The sequence below is a fragment of the Ambystoma mexicanum genome, chromosome 3q (genome assembly GCF_040938575.1).
Source record: "Ambystoma mexicanum isolate Mex_15411 chromosome 3q, UKY_AmexF1_1, whole genome shotgun sequence".
In the NCBI taxonomy this organism is placed as follows: Eukaryota; Metazoa; Chordata; class Amphibia; order Caudata; family Ambystomatidae; genus Ambystoma; species Ambystoma mexicanum.
In genome coordinates, this window is record NC_090926.1 from 1299709113 (window position 1) to 1299731441 (window position 22329).

The following is a 22329-nucleotide window of genomic DNA, read 5'->3' on the forward strand; positions in this document are numbered from 1 at the left end:
AACCTGTTACAATAATCCATGGATCCCATTATTGCTGAGGTAATCGCTTTGGTGCGGCATTCTGTGGGAAGTTTGGGAGGAGACAGGGCCCATGGGAATGAGAAGACTCTGCGGGGTTAGATGCAGTATTTTTCTCCCTCTGGGGAGGATACCTCCACATTACCAGAGTATCTAATGGCTCGTTGCCATAGCAATCTTTCAGTTCCACAGGTTGAACATCTTAATGTGGGTCACAACGATCAGAAACCCTTAGGCATTGAGAGAAATAAAAACCCTCCTAAAACCCGGGAGACCAGGGGGGGCTCTCCCAGCTCCCCTAACTCCCAAGGGTACAGTGAGAAGAAGTCTGTGAATAATAACCATTCAAACTCTAAAGAACTTTATTCCCCTATACAATCCAGCCTTGAGATTGATTTTTTTTATAATTACATTTGTAGCTGTTCCTGAGAGGGTCTTTGCCTCCAGAAGCCTTGATTGCAGAGGTCCTGCAGAGGCATGCGTGAAAGAGGGAAGCTTATCCTCTGAAGACTGGTTTTGCAGAGGCTGTGCAGCGGGAAGCGAAAGCGTGGAAAGCTTTCTTCCACACAAGGCTGTCTCCGGCGACCGGCGTGCACCAGAGAACCTCAGGAGCGAAGGAAGCTCCTTGTACATGTGGCGCGGTCGGCAGAGAATGAAAAGCAGCCGAGTGCCGGGGGTCGCAAGGAGCCACTGAAGCAGAGCACCTCTGAGCAGCAAGAGAATCGGACGCGCAAGTCTTACCCGGTTAGTTCACAAGCTGATAGTGACCCTGGAGCGCTCCGAGACCGCTCGCTTGCTCGATACAAGATTTTTCAGAGTACAAAACTCTCGTGCAAGTAATAGCCGGGGCAATTCTGAATACCAAGCTATTAGAAACCTGAGAAAACATTATTTCTTAAAACCAAATGTGGGCCTCATCATAGCATTGGCGGTATCCGGGTGGTAATTGCGCTGGGACACTGCCAACGCTATTAGCGTTACGGCAACTCGGTCCGGCCCAATTTGCGCCATATCCTGAGTTACGGTATGGCTGTAATTCCCCATTTTATCAAAGAGTCCAATGGGACTCTGTGGAGTTTTTCGGCACTGTTACTGCCAGCGGTAATATCGCCTGTGCTAATTGCACCAAAAACGGGCAGAAAGTGGAGGTTTTTACCTCCAGCAAAAATCTGGAGGTAATATTTCAAACTTTCTGCCCAACTCATAATTGGGACAGCCCTTTAATAAATGCAGCGGTGAAAGCAAAACCGCTGCATTTAAGGGTTAAGGCCCAACTTGTGATGAGGCCCTGTGTCTTTAAGCATGCAAGGTTACTGAGAATCCAGCAAAAAGATGGGGCAATACTTTTAAACCATACTGCAGACAACCATTACCCAAGCCAAGATGAAGCAGAAATCATGGCAATTTTAAACTCACGGATATTGACAAAGGCAGGAGGAGACTAATGAGAGTTCCAAAGGTTGTAAAGCTTATTGCCCATATTTGCAGAAGCATATAACAAAAGCTAGTAGAAACCCACATTGCCAAAGCCAAGGAAGAAGCAGAATGCAACCATCTCCTTGTCAGTATTTGGTTGATAATGCAGCGGGGAAACAAGACTGGCAAGAAGGCTGCCTTTCTGGAAAAGGTTGTTCAAAAGGAGAGTAGCATAACTTGCAGAGATTTTGGGAAGTGCGAGAGAGTACTAAAGAGCATCAATGCAAATCTTACTTTCCCTTGAAGAAGTACTTAAAGTCTGTTGTTGTACAGCAATGAAAACTATAAAGCTGCTGGAAGCTGATCTTGAGAACAGATGCACTTGTATGTGAAGTACTGTTTGGCCAGGGGAGTATACCTGATCAGCAAACCTTTGAAGACGTAGGCCTGGCATGGGAGTAAACCACGTTTAATTGAGGTAGTAGGTCTGGCATGGGAGTAAACAAGGTATAATTCGGTAAAGTGCCTGGCTTGGGCATTCCTTTTATTGTGGTACTTGCTGCACTCTTGCTTTAGTATAGACAGGTATTTGTATAGCGCTTTGCTTGGGCATTCCTTTTATTGTGGTACTTGCTGCACTCTTGCTTTAGTATAAACAGGTATTTGTATAGCGCTTTGCTTGGGCATTCCTTTTATTGTGGTACTTGCTGCACTCTTGCTTTATTATAGACAGGTATTTGTATAGCGCTTTGCTTGGGGATTCCTTTTATTGTGGTACTTGCTGCACTCTTGCTTTAGTATAGACAGGTATTTGTATAGCGCTTTGCTTGGGCATTCCTTTTATTGTGGTACTTGCTGCACTCTTGCTTTAGTATAGACAGGTATTTGTATAGCGCTTTGCTTGGGCATTCCTTTTATTGTGGCACTTGCTGCACTCTTGCTTAAGTATAGACAGGTATTTGTATAGCGCTTTGCTTGGGCATTCCTTTTATTGTGGTACTTGCTGCACTCTTGCTTTAGTATAGACAGGTATTTGTATAGCGCTTTGCTTGGGCATTCCTTTTATTGTGGTACTTGCTGCACTCTTGCTTTAGTATAGACAGGTATTTGTATAGCGCTTTGCTTGGGCATTCCTTTTATTGTGGTACTTGCTGCACTCTTGCTTTAGTATAGACAGGTATTTGTATAGCGCTTTGCTTGGGCATTCCTTTTATTGTGGTACTTGCTGCACTCTTGCTTTAGTATAGACAGGTATTTGTATAGCGCTTTGCTTGGGCATTCCTTTTATCGTGGTCCTTGCTGCATTCTTGCTTTAGTATAGACAGGTATTTGTATAGCGCTTTGCTTGGGCATTCCTTTTATCTTGGTACTTGCTGCACTCTTGCTTTAGTATAGACAGGTATTTGTATAGCGCTTTGCTTGGGCATTCCTTTTATTGTGGTACTAACTGCACTCTTGCTTTAGTATAGACAGGTATTTGTATAGCGCTTTGCTTGGGCATTCCTTTTATTTTGGTCCTTGCTGCACTGTTGTTGTTTTAGTATAGACATGTTTTTCTATAGGGCCTTGCGTGGGCATTCCTTTTATTTTGGTCCTTGCTGCACTGTTCTTGTTGTTTGGAAGCTGCTGCTGTTAAGCCTCTTCTCCTGGAGAGTATACCCCTCCCTCGGTCTGCGCTACCAACACAGAAAAGGAGATGTTTAGCATATATAACTGAAACACCACTGAGCCTAGTTGTGGTACAGGTTTGGCCAAAGTGCATAGAAGCTCTCCCTTGTACTTCTTCTGGTCCCTAGGGGATTTCAGGAAATAGTTTGTGTGCTGATGCGCCCTGTGATCCTGAGCTGTGATACTTGTGTACTCAGTAACAGTGGCTGTTTGAGCTGCTCTCGGTTGCTGTGAGATGGGCTGTATAGTAACACATATATTTTGCTGTTTCAGGTGTGAAAGTGTAAAGTTGACGAGTGAGAAATTTGGAGACGCGATAAAGAAATACAAAGGTAAAGAGAATGCAGTGTTTTATCATAATCTAGATTATCCCCCCTCCCCCGTAGCCCCCAGTCATAAGTGGTGGCCTCCGCACAGCCCGGAAGGAGGTAAGGGGGCCCTGCGTGTACCCGCGACCCCAGAGATGCTGCTCCGGGGACTGTGTGGCGTGGCCTGAGCAAGCGTCTGCACGGGCCTTCCTGGTCCCTGCTCTGGGGGGGAGGGGTCTGGCCCCGGTGGGGGGTGGTCCAGGAGCAGGGGTGCACCTGACAGGTTAGCCTTGGTGGGAGGGTGGCCTCTACAGGGGGGGGTGCTGCAGGGCAATAGTAATGCAGGCCGGGGGTGGGAGTACCCTCTGTGCCGCCATGCAGTCTGGGCACCCCCCCCCCCACTTGATCATCACGGGGTCTCTTCTGGGACTCAATAGGGGATGCCACCCGCTCCTGCCCACTTTAGCCCCAAAAGGAAGCATTATGAGGTGCTTGATGCACTGGGCAGCTTAGTGTGTACCCCTCAGCCCCCCATGGGAGGCTTTCCAGTGCCTAAATACTTGGGGCACCTCGCAAGGCACAGCTCAGGCAGCTCAGGCAGGAGAGATGGGCTGCGTGACCCACAACAGAAGTGTTGCAAGACACCACACTCCTCCATTTTTGTACAGAAACCAACCTTGAAACATGTGTTAGCCAAACACATAACCCGATCATTATCTGGGTGAAACTATGCATTATTGGGGTCGGGTATGCTGCGTGTTTGTATCCTAGTCCTGCAGGTACGCCGGCTGGCGCCTGGACCCTTGCATCGGGTATTGTCGCTCTCTTACCAGCTCTGGCACTTCTCCCACCTGGTTGCTGGGCTCTTCTCCGTCTGGGCCATCTGCACCGACCTGTGGTGGTCCTCCTTGATCGTCATCGTCGCCATCGCTTATGGCCAGGCGTGGGGCACGACCCCTTGATCTCCTCCATTGCCCTTCCCTGTCCTGTCTTGGCGATTCAGATAGTGTGTGGATGAAACTCGAGTTCCTGGTGATCTGTCCTTTATTGTCATTGGGCCTCATTACGACCCTGGCGGATGGACCATGGTGCTAATAACATCATGGTCAATGCCGGTAACTCTCCGACTCCGCCATGGCGGAATGGGGAATTACCACCCCATTCCGAGATTGGCGGAGTGGTAATTCCCCCTTCCGCCATGGCCCTTCCCCATTCCCATTTTTCCCCCATAGGGCATAATGGGAATGGGGAAGGCGCTAAGTATGGTGCCGCAAATTGCGGCACCGTACTTAGCACCAAGGTCCCTTTGCGGCATGGTTTTTAACGCCTGCAAAAAGCAGGTGTTAAAATCACCATCCCGCAAAGGGACCTTGTAATCAGGCGTTAAGGGTCGGCGCCGTTTACGGCGCCGTAAAACCCTTAACGCCTGACTCGTAATGAGGCCCATTTACTTTTACCACCTGGAGTGGCGTTGGCTCGTGGATGAGTGACATCTTCCCTGTCGGATTCCGTCTCCGCGCCAGGACCAAATCCCCTACCGATATGTCATAGTCCCGGAGGCCTCTCGTGCATTTCCCCGATCAATGCCTGTTTTCGCCCCTCCATCTCAGGGAGGTAGGTTCGTGGGCACCTCTGGAACAGGGCTTCCGCAGGGGCTAACCCTGTCGAACAGTGCGGGGTGGTGCAGTAGTCAAGTAAAAATTGGAAAAGGGCTCTCTTTTCGCAAAGACCCTGACTGTGAGCAATTCTGAACGTTTTTTTTAGGGTGCGCATCAGACGCTCTGCCTCCCCATTCGATCTCTGCCACGGAGGGGTGGCTTTCCTGTGTCGTATTCCTTGATCCGTCAGAAACTCTTCCAGAGAGACCTGTGCATTGGAAAGGTGGGCCGTTATCTGAGCATATTGTCCTTGGGAAGCCATGCGTGGCAAAGATTGTTTCCAACACGGCACTACAGCGTGGAGGGCCACTGACTGAATGAATTCTATTTCTGGGTATCGGGACCATTGGTCCACCATGAATAAGAAGTGTGGCTCCCGCTGGGTCGAGCAAAGTCCATGTGAACACAGTCCCCACATTATTCACTGCTCGGCATGCATTTGATTGCGGGTTCTTTGTGTCTCTGGGCCGTTGCCTGGCACCATACACAGCTCTTTACAAATACATCCACTTTTTTCTCTAGGGCGGGGAATCACAACTTCAGCCAGAGGCGACTCTTTGTCTTCGCTGTCCCTTGGTGGTCATGGTGAGCTAGTGCAATCACTTTCTCAACCAGTGCAGTGGGTACTAACATCCATGAGTCTCTCATGAGGAGACCGTCCTCGGTAAATGTCAGCTTGTACTTCACTTTCAGAGTTATTCCAAGGTCACTTTCACCTCCTGTGTTCTATTTCCAAGACTTTCCAGGATGGTCTTCCACTGTCCTGACAGTCCTGACACCATGGCATTCTTCAGGAACTGGAAGCAGCTGTCCCTTGCTGAGGCTTCCTTTAACTCGTCGATGTCCATGGAATTGGGTATCGTCCCAGCAGTGACTAACCTCCCGAAATCTTCAGTCCCTGAGACATCACTACAACCACCATCATCTTTTCCATTAGGATGAGTTACTTACCTGTAACTATTGTTCTCCAGCATGGGTCTGGCATGGATTCACATGCAAACCCTCCCGCCTACCCCTCTGCGGCTCTTCTCTTGGTCCTACGTGCTACCAAAACTGAAGATGGCTCCAGAGGAGGGGCTTAGGTAGAGGGAAGTCATTGGCTGTGGACAGTATGATCCAGAGACCAGTGATTGGTTATTAGTAGAAAGACAGTTCAGAAATGAAACTGATTTTTTTTTAGGATTCCCAGCCTGACGACAGGGACTATTCATGAGCATGTGAATCCATGCCAGACCCATGCTCGAGAACAACAGTTACAGGTAAGTAACTTGTTCCATCCATGTCCTTCCCAGATCATCGGCTGGTGTAAGGGGGGGCTGAAGGAGAGCTTCACCCCAGAACCATTCCATGACCTACCACACATTGCATCCATGTCCTTCCGTGAACATCAGCTGGTGTAAGGGGGGGGGGGGCTGAGGGGGAGATTCACCCCAGACCCATTCCATGACCCACCATACATTGCATCCATGCCCTTCCCTGATCATCAGCTGGGATAAGGGGCGACTAAGGGGGCGTTTCACCCCAGAACCATTCCATGACCCACCATACATTGCATCCATGTCCTTCCCTACTCATCGGCTGGTGTAAGGGGGGACTAAGGGGGAGTTTCTCCCCAGAACCATTCCATGACCTACCATACATTGCATGCATGTCCTACCCTGATCATTGGCTGGTGTAAGGGGGGACTAAGGGGGAGTTTCACCCCAGAACCATTCCATGACCCACCATACATTGCATGCATGTCCTACCCTGATCATTGGCTGGTGTAAGGGAGGACTAAGGGGGAGTTTCACCCCAGAACCATTCCATGACCCACCATACATTGCATCCATGTCCTTTTCTGATCATCGGCTGGTGTAAGGGGGGCTGAGAGGGAGTTTCATCCCAGAACCATTCACTGACCTTCAATACCTTGCATCCATGTCCTTCCCTGATCATCGGCAGCTGTAAGGGGGGCTGAGGGGGAGTTTCACACCATTCCATGACCTACCATGTATTGCATCCATGTCCTTCCCAGATCATCGGCTGGTGTAAGGAGGGCTAAGGGGGAGTTTCACCCCAGAACCAATCCCTGACCCACCATGCATTGCATCCATGTCCTTCCCAGATCATCGGCTGGTGTAAGGAGGGCTAAGGGGGAGTTTCACCCCAGAACCATTCCATGACCTACCATGCATTGCATCCATGTCCTTCCCAGATCATCGGCTGGTGTAAGGAGGGCTAAGGGGGAGTTTCACCCCAGAACCAATCCCTGACCCACCATGCATTGCATCCATGTCCTTCCCAGATCATCGGCTGGTGTAAGGAGGGCTGAGGGGGAGTTTCACCCCAGAACCAATCCCTGACCCACCATGCATTGCATCCATGTCCTTCCCTGATCATCGGCTGGTGTAAGGGGGGCTGAGGGGGAGTTTCACCCCAGAACCATTCCATGACCTACCATGCATTGCATCCATGTCCTTCCCAGATCATCGGCTGGTGTAAGGAGGGCTAAGGGGGAGTTTCACCCCAGAACCAATCCCTGACCCACCATGCATTGCATCCATGTCCTTCCCAGATCATCGGCTGGTGTAAGGAGGGCTAAGGGGGAGTTTCACCCCAGAACCAATCCCTGACCCACCATGCATTGCATCCATGTCCTTCCCTGATCATCGGCTGGTGTAAGGGGGGCTGAGGGGGAGTTTCACCCCATTCCATGACCTACCATATATTGCATCCGTCTCCTTCCCTGATCGGCTGGTGTAAGGGGGGGGCTAAAGGGGATATTCACCTCTTTCCTTGACCCACCATACATTGCATCCATGTCATTCCCTGATCATCAACTGGTGTAAGAGGGATCTGAGAGGGAGTTTCACCCCAGAACCATTCCATGACCCACCATACATTGCATCCATGTCCTGTCGAATGGGAAATCATATCGTGCCTCCTATACTGTATGAATATATGTATATTGGCCTACGCCAAGCTACTTACAAGCTGCTTACAAGCCACATGCAAAGAAATCCGCGTTGCAAGGTCTTGACCTTAGATCTGAGTAAACCGCCATTTTAGGTCCATCTGCCATTTTAGGTTCTCTTTCTAAAGTCACTTTGTGTTCTAAAATGATGGACAGCGTCATTCTGAATGTAACATGGCCGTCTTGACCTCTGTGTACGAGCTAAAGAGACGTGACACCTCAACAGCGCTGCACTGCCCAATCCCTGGACCATGAGCTCGCAGTCCGAGTCGGCATCTTGATGAGGGTCCACTTATCGAGGCGGGCATATTTGCTGAAATCACCAAACACGAGGTAAAAGTAGTTAGAAAAGAATCTTTGAAATCTGATCGGACCTCCTTAGGATTGATCAGGTGAGTCGTGACCCGATTCTTAAGTATCCTGATAATTTGTTTTGGCGCATTGTACCTGCAAATACAATTATTGACCAGGTAACACCAGAATTCTGATATGCCTGGGAAATTATCTGCCTGCTTCAGGGCGTTATTCCACAGCGATAGACAATCTTTGGAATTTAGCCGTCCGGGACCACAGGAGGGGTCGCCGGCTTGTACTATGTAAAGTAAGCATGGTATTGGTAGTATAGTGTTTTATGATATTTGGCACAGACAAACTAGACATGCTTCCGAACTTCAGTGGCCGTTCAATGGTAGTTTTGAAATCCCTCGTATTGAGTATTTAGAATTAATTTTATTAAAGTAAAAGGCTAGACCTGCAGCATTTGATGTTTTACTGAATTGGAAGAAAGAAGCTTTGCTACAGCTTAAAAGTAGGGAAAAACATGCGCGCCGTCATAAGACGAATGCCGAAAAAGCATTGTTATATGACCAAGATAAACAGTCTGAGTCGGCTAGGAATAGGGATAGGGCTTTCCCACTTGGCATTCAGAAAATCTATCCTTCTAAAGACTTTCATGTTTCTGACGAACTTATTCACAAGTTGGTAAACGAACGAAGGCCTGGTGCCACTGCACCACCTCCATATGTTCCTCTTTCTGCTGGTTTGCCTCTTCCTGTTGTTATTCCTACTCATCTTGCTCCTCCTGTTGTTCTTCTTCCTCCAGTCGTTGTTCATCCTTTTATTGCTGCTCCTCCACCTGCTCCTCCACCTCTTCCTATTGCACCAGCAATAGTACCTCCGTTGAACTTGCCTGCTCTCCCTCTTCCAAGTGGCCCTGCACCACTTGTAGTAGATCAGGAAGCGGGATCGAGGGTTGTCACTTGCAATACTGTACCTCCAGAGACGTGGCTTGATTGCGTGGGCTAAGCATTGTATGGAGGGGGGTGATCGAGCTTATGTTTTTGCCACACTTTCTAATATGGACAATTTTCCTGAGAAAAATGTTTTTATTGAAGGATTAGGGATTCACTTATGTGTAATGTGGGACAGATTAAACAATACAGATCTCCCACAAGGATTGAGGGATCTGAACACCTCAGCGCTTTCTAGAGACACTGTGGAGAAAGTACAAGAGCATGTTGAGAGGGTATTTGAGTATAGAAAGGAGTTGGAAAGGTTGCAGAACGAGGATGAAGATGAGGATAGTATGTATTTACAGAAGCGGTTCCTTCCTTGTCGTAAATCGATATCTGATGAAACACACATTTGTACGAAAGACGCGATTAGATGGATCTCAGACACGTCGATAACTCCAGTTGAGGTATATGATACATATAGTCAATATACGCCAGAAATGCAGAGGAAAGTCATACAGGTAATGGTAGAGTACATAAAGAGAAGGATAAATTGTCCCACAGAGTTATTGAGTATTTATAAGAGAGCTTTTTCACTTGACACTTCTTCGGCTGCTTTAGCGCTCGATTTGGCTCTGTTGCTTAGTAAGCGCTCGGAGTTGCCTACTTCTCAGTTGCCTACGAGAGAGGTTCCTCTGACATTTGTCCCAAAAGTAGAGATCCCTGCTAATGTTGCAGCGGGTACAGCTGCTGTGGACATAGCTGCACACTGTGTGTCGCAGTTTGTTCACGTCCCATTTTCAAGACAGGAAGTGAACACCGTTAGACAATTGTTATTTCCTGTACTCCTGCCCGTAGATTTGTGGAAACAGGTTAGGACTATAGATGATGTACCATGGTTAGGAGATACATGGGCTAACATAATAAGACTCAATGGGGAAAGGCCAGCTGGCGAAAGACCGCCTCAGGTGATACTAACTTTGCCTGACAGAATCGTTGCGAAATTAAAAACTATAATTCCCGAAAAGAGAATTATCTGGGGCAAGCTTACGGCCTGTGTCCAAGGCAAGTCTGAGGGTGCTACTGAGTTCTTTAATCGGTTTGAACAGGTATTCTCGGATTTCAGTGGACAAGACTTAGGCACAGAGTCTGGGAAAAGATTATTTGTAGACAAATTTGTGCGTGGATTGTTGCCGGACATCCAGTTGCAAAGCATGTCCTTCGAGAGCGCTTGGCAACCGAAATCTCGATCAGAAGTACTGCACATGGCTCAGTACTACGAGAATCGTGTCAATAATGAAATGGAAAGAGTTGAAAAGAGAAAAGGTGATTTGAAAACAAAAGTATTATTACAGCAAATTCTTAGAGGCCCTAGAGGGGGTAGTACACAAATTAGAGGTCAGTATGTGTTAGGCAGAAACCTGTGCAGTTCCCTTAGGGACCACTGCAAAAGATTTAGGACTACAGGTGGTTGGCAGTAAACCCAATTGGTAGCAGTCTGTACCACCCAGATTTACCTGGTAGCTGTGGCTGAGCAGTCAGACTTCCCTCAAGATGAGTTAGGCAGTATGCAAAGTATACACAATAGGTACAGAGACACAGTAGTACAAGCAAGCACTGACCAGAGCTTTGGTGTAAAAGTATATAAATATTTATTTAAAGACACACTTGTAAATTACACTAGCACTAAAAGAGGTAAATAAATTCAACACACAGTCACCAGTCACTATTACTAGAGGTACATCCCTTATTCCTTATTAGACAAGTCTTAGTTAACACCACTTATTTCCAGACAGAGGTGAGCGTTTAACTAAAGATGGCACTCCAATAAGTTAAGAAAAAGGGAGGGAAAAGGCAGAAATTAGGAAAAGCACACAACACAATACTTTAGAAGCACCCAGCAAGGCAGGAATGTCAAGTCTACTTGTGAGCCAAAAGTTCAGAGGCCAGGCTCCCTCTTAGAGAGAACAGAGCACCAATGCGCCCAAGATCACACAGTTTAAAAGTCTTGCAGGGAGTTCAGAAAATAATTAAGTCAGCTCAGAAAAGTTAAGCTAGCCAGCCTAGGGCCAACCCAAGTGGTAAGTGGAGACTTTAAGAGTCACCCCGCACAGACCGTTACGAGGGAGGCCAGGCGGACAGAGTACCTTCAAAGTGGAGAGGATCCTCCAGCGGGGGCAGTTGTTCCTGGCAGCAGGTGCAAGTCACGGAGTCGTCCAGAGGAAGAGATGGTCTCGACGTGGAGGAAAGCTGAAGGTCGTTGCACTGCCAGGGAAGAAACCAGCCGCGGAGTTCTCCGGTTAAAAGGTAAGACCCTTTTATTTGCGGTAGGGGAAAAACCGTGGTATCCTGGTTGCCGGGGTGCTTGGCACAGGCAAGGCGGCCATGAGAGGATCCGGGAAGGCGAAAGGACGGGCAAACTGGTTATCCCCACCAGTCAAAGGAAGAAGACTCTCCGGGCTGGAGATCTCCTCTGTCATCAGGAAAAGTGGTAAGACGGTTCAGCAGGGCTCCACCGGTGGTGTCGTCGTTGCAGGTCGGCTCAGCTTCTCCCTCTTCGGATTCTTTAGGTCCTGTGGTGACTTCTGAAGTTCCAGTCCCCAAAGCCCTGCTTTTATGCAGCAAACCCCCATTCACTCAGCCTAGCAGTCACTCAAACATGCTAAGTGGTGAGCCGAGCGGCTCACCACTAGGGCCAATCACACAAGAGTGCGACTTGAGGTGCCGAGGCAACTTAGTCCAGGGTGCCTAAACCCCCTCCCACACCCCCTGTGGTACCCAGACAGAGTGGCACCACTTTTGGAGGCTTCTGTGGAGGAGCCCGCCAAAAAAGTGGAACAAAGGGCCCGACTTGGGTTGGAGTCACAGAAGCGAACACAAACGCCATTTTGGAACCGAGTTTCGGCAAAAATTACCAACCGGTGATTTTATATTAATTTAATAAACCGGCGGTATGTTCGAGGCTATATTAAAAAGTGGTAGCCTCGAACAATGGGAAAATCCCATAGGAAAATATTTGCGGTCGAATATAAAAAGTAGTATCCACTGCCACCAGCCAAAACTCGATCAGGAGGGACGGAGATGTGCCCCCTCGAACAAAAGACCCCGGGGCAATCGAATTGCCCCGACCAGTACGTCCACAATATACTGCTATGTACTGGTTTCTGTTCATAATTTGGGACTAATAAAGCCAATGGCGACTTTACATGCCCTGGGAGACAGTAGTCAGTCCCAGGGTATGGAGTCTATGTTTGGGGGTCACTATGACACCCCTGGGTTACTGCACGGAGGGTGCTGTGTAACCCACATACCAAAAACATATGAAGCCCTATGGGGTAAAGGACCCCATAGCCCATAAAACACATTCAAAGTCAAAGGAACACCTCAAATCATGTCTAAGAGTGGGAGGAAAAGAGTCTCACTCTTAGCAGGAGAGAAAAAATAAACTCCAAAAATCCAGCAAAGCTGCTGGGGGACTCACTAGGTTTGGGAAATTAGCCTTAACAGAGAATTCTCCCTAACAGTATGTTCCACAAGGAAATGTGCCCTTGGGTCCTGTAAACATTAACCAGTGTGCCTATTGTAGGCAAGATGGTCATTGGTGTGCACAATGCCCGGTCCTCTGACAAAGGTCAAATAACACATTTGGGAATATGGGTAGACGATCCAGAGGTCGCCCGGGTGTAGGGGGCCCTGATAGAGGTCAGTTTGCACAGGATCCACAACAACCTTTTTCACAGGACAATCAGACACCAAGTGTGGATACTAGAAACATATTCGATCATCCGTCTGCCGCTTACCTCTCTGAAGAACTTCCTTTCGATGACATTCTGTTTGGCTAGGATTGCCCGAAGCAGGGTTTGGAACTGACATCTATTCCCGTTAATCAGAAAGGTCCCTACGTTGAGATGTTAGTGGGAAATAGGCAACATCTATTCTTGATAGATACAGGGGCACAGAAGTGTTCCATTGATCATTCCTGGGTTCTAAACATTCCACTGTCAGGGCAAACCAATGTTTCTGTAGCGTTTTCTGGCACACCAGTTGTCTGTCCGGTTTCTTCACCGGCACCTATTTCTTTGGGTCCCTTTACGGACCACTGTCCATTCCTTTTGACTTCGAATTGTGGATCGAATTTGCTGGGGTTGAATCTGTTGAAGGAATTAAATGCGGTAATTCATTGTTCTTCTGATGGAGTGTGTTTGACGATTTTACCACAGCAACTTTCTGTCTCCCAATTCTTGACTAGACCTTTGCTGCCAGAATTCAGTGATGTCCCAGAGTGTTTATGGGCAATTGACGACAATGATGTCGGTGTTTTTCAAATCGAGCCTGTTAAAATTGTCTTGAAACATGGAGTAAAGCTTCCACGTATTCCTCAATATAAGATTTCAGTTGAGGGTGAGCAAGATTTGAAAAGCATTGTCTCCGATTTTGTGCATCGCGGGGTGATTGAGGAAATTGCAGGTAGTTTGTGCAATAGTCCGATTTTGCCCGTGTGCAAGAAAGGCGATAATGCAATTCCTTTTCGTTCATAATTGATCTACGTGCCATCAATAGGATCGTCGCTCCACAATTTCCAATTGTGCCTGATGTGACGACAATATTAACTATGATCCCGGCTTCAGCTACTTACTTTAGTGTTGTGGATCGGAAGAATGCTTTCTTTAGTATTCCTATACACAAGGACAGTAGATATTTGTTCGCGTTCACCATAGGGGGACGGTCGTTTACCTTTACCCGTGCGCCGCAAGGTTACACAGAAAGTCCTAGTATCTATAGTAGGGCTCTGAAAGAACAGCTTGATACCCTTGAATTGCCCTCTACTTGTACACTGCTTCAATATGTTGATGACCTGCTTTTAGCTGCTGACTCAGAGAGCGCTTGTAAGGAGGGCACTGTGTTGTTACTTATGCACTTGGATAAACATGGTCACAAAGCTTCGCTTAAAAAGTTTCAATATTGTTGTCAGGAGGTTGCCTATTTAGGCTATCTCCTGTCAAAGGAGGGAAGAAGATTGACACCTGAACAGATAAAAATAATTTCTAGCATGTCTGTCCCAAATACACAGAAGGAAGTCAGAGCCTTGATAGGTATGGCTTCTTACTGTAGGCAGTGGATCCCCAGTTTTTCACTAGTGATTAAGCCGATGTTGGCTTTGACGAAGAAGGGCATTTCTTCGCTATTGCCGTGGAACATGGATCACCAGCGTGCATTTGATTTGCTCAAGACTGCATTGTGCTCGGCACCGGTTTTGGGCACACCAAACTATGAAAAGGCCTTTGTGTTGTTTGTGCATGGATGTGATGGATGTGCTTTGGCTTTATTAACGCAGGAACATGGAGGGAAGAATAGGCCACACAGTTACTTTTCTTCCGCCCTTGATCCCGTAGCATGCGCTATGCCCAGATGTTTGCGAGTTGTCGCTGCTGCTGCTGCTGCGTCTGTAAAACAGAGTGAGGGAATGGTCCTACGCCATCCTCTAACCCTGATGGTGCCTCACTCTGTAGATGTTCTATTGAACAGAACTCAAACGCAACACCTCACTTCCGCACGGTTGACGAGATATGAATTGATCTTGTTTGCTCCTCACATACAAATTAAGAGGTGTTGTGTCCTTAATCTGGCAGAACTCTTACCCTTTCCTGCAAGGTACTGCTTGCAGTGACGAAGAGTCACATGATTGCCTGTACACTACCGAACAAGAGACAAAGGGTAGAATCAATCTGAAAGATACTCCTTTGAACAATCCGCAAGGGGAGCTGTTTTGCGATGGCTCCTGCTTTAAACTTCGGATGATACATCCACAGCTGCTTATGCAATCACTACATTAAGCTCGGTCGTGGAAACCAAGAGAATCACGCATAACTCGGCGCAGGCTGCAGCGATTATAGCGTTGACTCGAGCTTGTGAACTCTCCGAAGGGCTTACGGTGAATATATACACTGACAGTCAGTATGCCTTTGGGGTGGTTCACAACTTTGGTAGACTTTGGTCAGAAAGAGAGTTCTTAACTTCACATGGTATGAAGATCCAGCATGGTTCCCTAATAGTACAACTGCTCTCAGCGCTTGCACTCCCTACTCAGTTAGCTGTTGTACAATGCGCAGCACATCAAAGGATTGTAGATGATATAGGAAAGGGAAATGTCTTCGTTGATCAGACTGCCACCAATCTCTCTGCAGACATGTACACTTCGAGGGAGACCGTAAATGCCTATGCAATGGATGAGGGTGTTGACTCTGTAAGGGATATACAAGCCGATGCCACACTAAAAGAATCCAAGAAATGGGCTGAGGGCTTGGGGAAACTTGATGATGATGGGTGTTGGGTGGACATAGTTGAAGGGAAATGGCTACTTCCTGACGCGTACATAATGATGATGGTCGTTATGGCTCATGGCCCTACACATATATGTGCCCGCAAGATTACTAAAATGTTGGAGAAAGTTTGGGCAAATGACAAAATCTCTAAAATAGCTGAGCGCAATGTTCAGGACTGTATGATCTGTCTACAGCATAATGTGGGAAAGGGAACGTCAATTCCTAGGGGAAGTTTTGGTCCACCTTCCGCCCCGTTCAAGGTGATACACTTTGATTTCATCGAAATGGAGCGGTGTAAAAACTTGAAATACGTGTTAGTTGTCATCTGTGCCTTTAGCAAATGGGTTGAGACTTTTCCTGTTAAAGACGCTACAGCCATGACCACTGCGAAAACTATGTTAAAGGAGTACTTTTCTAGGTTCGGGCTACCAAGAGTCATCTGACAATGATCCACATTTTGTCGCTGCTGTAATTCTGCAGATATGCGTGGGATTCCAGATCGACAAACGGTTCCATTCGGCCAGACACGCTCAGAGTGCCGGACTAGTAGAGAGACACAACGGCATCATCAAGAACAAGCTCGCTAAGACGTGTGCCGGTACCAAACTAAAATGGCCGGACGCCTTACCGATCGTGTTACTAGCCATGCGTACAACCTCTCAAACTAAGACTGGGCTCTCTCCATTTGAGGTAGTAATGGGGAGACCTGCAAATATCTGGAACCTTCTGAAATGTCGCTCTTTGAAAATTGTCGAAAATGTACTTCTTTCAGATTACTGTAGCCAGTTGACTAAAAACCTGTATTTGATTTATTACCAGGTGCGAGAGGCTTTACCTGTATGATACGAGTGCCCAGGTCATAGTGTTCAGCCCGGCGATTGGGTGCTGACAAAGGCATTTGAGCGATCCTCTTGCCTTGCACGTCGGTGGCGGGGCCCATTCCAGGTCCTGCTGGTCACACAGATGGCGGTGCGGGTCACAGGCAGAAAACACTGGATCCACACGACACATGTCAAAAGGATTCCACGCCTGGTGCCACACGATACAGAAGAAACAGAACCCCTCACCAATACTGCAACCAACGATCCTGAAGCAGTAAACAGCATTGAGAGTGCATCAGAGTCTCTCTCTGAGCCCGTGAGGCCTAGGGAAAGAGCTATTTTGTCTCCACACTCTCCAAAGGTTTTGCTTCCGGAAACTGTTGTTCCGGATCTTGCATCTTCACTTGCTCTTGATACACCACTTCGAATGGGAGGTGACGACACGTTGTTCACGGATCAATCAGTACCGGGACAATGAGGTACAATCTATGTCCAAGGAAATAGACTTACGGCATGGTTCGGCTGTGCGTTCGAAGAAGAGAAAAAAAAGTCATCAAGGGCTTGCTTTGTGCCCAAGTAATTGTTTGAAAAGGGGATTCTGTTGGCTAGGGTTGTGGAAGGACTAAGAAGTTGCTTGGCCCGGGAGGTCGCCAGCCAAAAAACACTGGGGTTTTTCGTTTGAAGACTACAATGCCTGCAACCGCTACCGCTCGTACAGGACTGATAAATGATTGTGTGACCAGCTGTGATAATGGACAAACGGTTTGGGCCCCAAAAACGTACTGCTGTCTTTTTATAATGTCAATTGGGTTTATAGTAGTAATCGTTTTGAGCTTTTGGTATCTGGAAGAAATACATCCATTCGAAACTTTGTTACCAACTGAAAATGTACCCACTGTTTCTACTCCTTTTGTGCATCTGCCCACTTTATCTCCTAGAGACTCTCAGCATAGATAGAGATACTACAATAATACATTATTACTCATCATGAATGCTACACGTTCCATTTTTAATAAATCCAACTGTTGGGTTTGTTCGCATTTACTGCAACACAGGGATAAGGGGCTTGGTTGGTATATTCATCCTTTACCTTTGACAACTGCATGTTATGCTTCTCTTAGAGCACTGTTCTTTGGCCGATGGAACAATAGCATCTCGGGGAACTTTGACGGTACTAATTTGAATAGTTTTGAGAAACGTGTTCTTACGCCCCTGGGATGCTCGCTTTTCGCAAATAGGAGCAAGCTCAACGTTGCTTCTATTAGGCCTTCTGATAGATTGTCTCGTCCTTTCCAATCTTTGATTTCCTTTAAAATGGCTCCTGTAGGCAATAAGGATGCCACACCTCCTTCTTACACTGTTAACCATAGCCCCGATTCAGTTTCTTTCTGCATACAGAGGAATGGCACTCAGTCAATAGGTGATTTTAATGGTTGCGCCAACGTTGCGAATTTGACTGGGGAAGACAGACCTTTGTATGTAGGCGAACCTGTCTACTTTGTTTGCAGTAAGGTAGCATTTCCATGGTTACCCAGGGATTGGCAGGGAACCTGTTATTTAGAGATCCTATTACCCGGGATATTCATAGCTAGTACTGTAGAGGTTTCAAAGGCTCGTCCACGGCGGGACGAGAATGGAGATACTCCAGCACAAGTTTTTGGTGACGTAGATAAGTCCTTTGTGCCATTTTGGGGACAAATAATTAATTCTGAAGACATCAGGAGACTAGCGAGAGTACTGGAGAGAAACATCAACCGGACCACGGACATACTCTATAATATGACATTAGAACAGAAAGCAATAAGAATAGTAGCACTTCAGAACCGGATGACATTAGATATCATTCTGGCTGAACGTGGTGGAGTGTGTAAATTAGTGGGGTCCGCTTGCTGTGTTTTCGTGCCAGATTCCTCCCCAACTATCTTCAAGGCAATACAAAATCTGCATGTCCTTAGTTCAGAAGTGCATGTTGCCGAGGGAAACTGGGATCTTAGCCTTGGTTCTGGGACTTCTTGTGATCTTGGGGTCGGAAGGTGCTTTCGGTCTTGCTGATCATTTTGGGAATTCTGTTGTTCCTTTGTTGCTGTATACAGTGTCTACCTAGTATATGTTCGATGCTAGGGGGATGTTGCGCACAGGTGATGAATATATTAGGACACAAAGTACACGCCCCAGATAAGAACACCAAAGAAGGAAATTTTGATAACCGATCTAATGGCAATAGATATTTCCGATAGTGATTCAGGGTGTATGGACGTTGAGACATGGAGCTGTTCGCAAAGTGAACAGAAGTAGTTTTAGTGCTTGGCATAGGCCAAAAGGAGGGTTTGTAGAATGGGAAATCATATCGTGCCCCCTATACTGTATGAATATATGTATATTGGCCTACGCCAAGCTACTTACAAGCTGCTTACAAGTCACATGCGAAGAAATCCGTGTTGCAAGGTCTTGACCTTAGATCTGAGTGAACCGCCATTTTAGGTACATCCGCCATTTTAGGTTCTCTTTCTAAAGTCACTTTGTGTTCTAAAATGGTGGACAGTGTCATTCCGAATGTAACATGGCCGTCTTGACCTCTGTGTACGAGCTAATATATAACCTGCCTGCAGGCCACTTGTTAGGGTCATGAACTGAGACCTTGTCCAACGTTGACCTATGAGTAGAGGATTACCTGCGCCAACTAAGCTAATCCACGAGCATATGTTAAACACAATGTATTCAAATACTGAAATGTGAACACTTGTTTGACTGCATTGTATAAAAATGTTTGAGAAGGCTCTATGAGTAATCCAAAGACATACTGCTGTCATTGTGACTTGTTAGTGAATGTATTAATGGTAAACCCTAAATGTATAGATGTGCGAATTTGGCACGAACCCTAGATCTGTGATGTATTAACTTGTAGGTGGGCTGAACATCATGTTTTCGATAGTATATAAGGTGCAACTATTCTAATTTACAGCCCCACTCACTGAGCACACCGAACAGGGCTGGAGTTCGCTGTGTTGTACTGAGGGCCGATAGCTATCTGTTTTCTTTGTCCTTTGAAACTGTTCAGTATAGAATAAAGATCTTTGTATCTTTCTTTGTAATCCGCGTTTGGTGTATTTCCTTTTGGGGTACTCAGCCTCGATATCTTCCTTTTGATTTCACAGTCCTTCCCTGATAATCGGCTGGTGTAAGGGGGGCTGAGGGGGAGTTTCACCCCAGAACCATTCCATGACCCACCATACATTGCATCCATGTCCTTCCCTGATCATCGGCTGGTGTAAGGGGGAGTTAAGGGGGAGTTTCACCCCAGAACCCTTCCATGACCTACCATACATGTGGGGGGGGGCTTGGAGGTGGGCATTCTCAGTGCCTCAGAGTAATCATTATCATATGCAGGGCCACAGTGGGCATGGAAGTCACCCCCAATGTTTGTGAGCCCTTTTATTCCATGAACAGATATGAAAATAGTCTTTGTGTTGGTTAGGAATCCTGTGTAGGCTGCGTTAGCTCAGTGGGTGCTGTCTTGCAGCACATGTCTTTCTAATTCTGTATTCGTGACTGCAGTCTGTCTGCCTTGTGCATTGCAGGTTATTCTGCGGTAGCTCAGTGGGTGTTGTCTTGCAGCGCATGTCTCTCTAATTCTGTATTAGTGACTGCAGTCTGATGGCCGGGTGCCCGTGAGCTCTCGGCACCTCAAATAAATCCGTCCAAGATCCTGCCGTTATCTGGCCCAAAGTGAAGCTGTGCACGAGGGACACATTGACTGGGAGTCCCAGGCACATCCTGTCAATATTCAGAGTTCCCGGAGCTGGTGCCTGCAAGGTGGGGGGGCGGGTACCAAAGGCTCCAGAAGGAACACCCCTCAGAACCACAACAGGAACACGGAGTACCTGCAAGCGCGCCCAACCGACAGAGCGTGTTGACCTTTGAGGCACCAAGGTTGAGAGCAGTGGATAGCAACAGGTCAGATAAGTGACCCCCCAGCCCTAATCCCCTCAAGCCCCCTCGACTGCCAGTGCCACACCACCAACCACACGGAGGTCAGAATAAAGGAGGACACTTCGCGTCCCCTGAAAGCCAGAGGTTAAACAGCAGAGCTGGGAGCTGTCCCAGGGGCCAGGCATTAGGGGTCTAGACTGTTGGTCACCACCGCAGGCGACGACGCAAGGCCCAGACAGACTCGGAGGTGCCTCGGCCACGCATGGCAGGGCCTGGAGCCCTGGAGGTGCCACGCCTTGGGCCAGTGAGGTGCAGTGCCCCAGATCTCAGCGTGGAACCCAGGCAAGGGGGAGAAACTTTTCAGGATAAGCAAAGGGGCGCCGCCCCAACTCTCAGTGCCTCGGACTGGGGGCTGCTTCCTCCCATGGACCTAGTCGGGGAGCAGGGACGTCTTGCTGCTCTTGACAAGAGAAACCAGCGCACACAGCACAGAATCTCCACATTTCAAGATCACAGGGAAAGGTCACAACCAAGGCGTGAGGATACTCTGGGACTACGAAGGAAGCAGTGCAGGGAGGCGGGGAGACGCCACTGCAGGCATCAGACCCCCAAGAACATTATTTCATATCTTTGCGTCTTACCCCCTGGAGGACAGCGCCCACATCCATCGGGCAGAAGTATATTGTTTACGTAGTGGACCGACTTAGGGGCGCCACCTGCGGAGAACAGCGAATCGGAAGATGGCCAAGGAAAACAAGCGGGAAACAGCAAACCAAGCTCCAATTTGAGGCTGCTTCGCAAACCAAACACATTGAGGCCACGGACGCCCCTGAGGGATGCAACCCACAGACCACCCACGATACCTAGACGGCGTTTCACGACATAAATGAGATGTTCAGTCAGCTGCAAAGCAGCATACAATCCCTCGACGGACAAAGCGGAAGGAAGGGTTCCAAGGGTTGAGGATGAGGCTGTCAGGACCCGCAACAAATGAAGAGAACACTGAAAGAGCTTACGGAGAAGCAGGATGACCTAGAGTCAAGGTGCAGGTGGAATATCCTGCGAATCATTGGCGTTTCCGAAGCAGCGGACCAGCGGAACATGGAACTCGCGGTGGAGGAGATCCTGAGGGATGCATTGGGCCTGGAATGCTTCTGGAATATCTTTGTTGTGGAAAGGGCACATAGAATACCTAGCGGCAGGAAGCCAATACCCGGAGCTCCACCATGACCAATAATCGCACGGATGTTAATCTATCGGGACAGGGACGCTGCCCTATGGAAGATGAGAGAGAAGGGGACCCTCGCATACAAAGGGGCACGATAAACATCTTTCCAGAGTTCTCTGGTAAAGTTCAGGCATCGCGCAGAACCTACATAGACGTGAATAAGAGGATGCGGGATAGGGGCTTTCGCTATGCCATGATGTTCCCAGCCAAACTCCGGGTGGAACACGAAGGGCGCACACTATTCTTCACCCCGGCTGAGGCCAATGACTTCCTTGAGCGCCTACCCCGGAATCCAAGATTTAGGGGGAACAATGATTAAGATTGCACCGGAAGCACACAATTTTCAGGGACCAGGAGTCAACGAACAGCAGAAAAAAGGAAATAAGGGGCCAGGAGCAGACCTTTATGTAGTAAGTGCAGAGACATGGTCGCGCCACTGGCTGCCGCCCAAGTGGAAGCAAGTTTCACAGATCTACATGCTGGCAGGTGGGGTTGCCAGTGGCGCAGGGGGAGGGCCATGGGGAGCCATGGGGAGGGTCCACGTGGAGAGAATGCATCACAACACACGGAATGGTATGGGTTACATGACGAGGGGGTTCCAGGAACACTGGCTAGGACACACCTGGTTCCAGAAAAAGGGCTTGGAAACAGGACAGTGCAGTGACTTGAGTTATGGGAGATTGCGTTCCTGCATGAGATGCACCTCACTCCGGAAGCTGAATCGAACTTCGGCAGAACCTGGGGCTTTCACCGATATTTTTCTTCCTACTT

At 47.9% G+C, this 22329-nt stretch overlaps 1 protein-coding gene across 1 annotated transcript in view; it reads left to right on the forward strand.

Annotated features, from left to right (window-relative positions):
- Positions 1-22329, forward strand: part of LOC138447907 (E3 ubiquitin-protein ligase TRIM39-like) — a 268721-nt gene that overhangs the window by 240823 nt on the left and 5569 nt on the right. The window contains exon 5 of the mRNA XM_069604422.1: positions 3376-3434. Coding sequence (XP_069460523.1) covers positions 3376-3434 — 59 coding nt within the window. The remainder of the gene's footprint in view (positions 1-3375; positions 3435-22329) is intronic.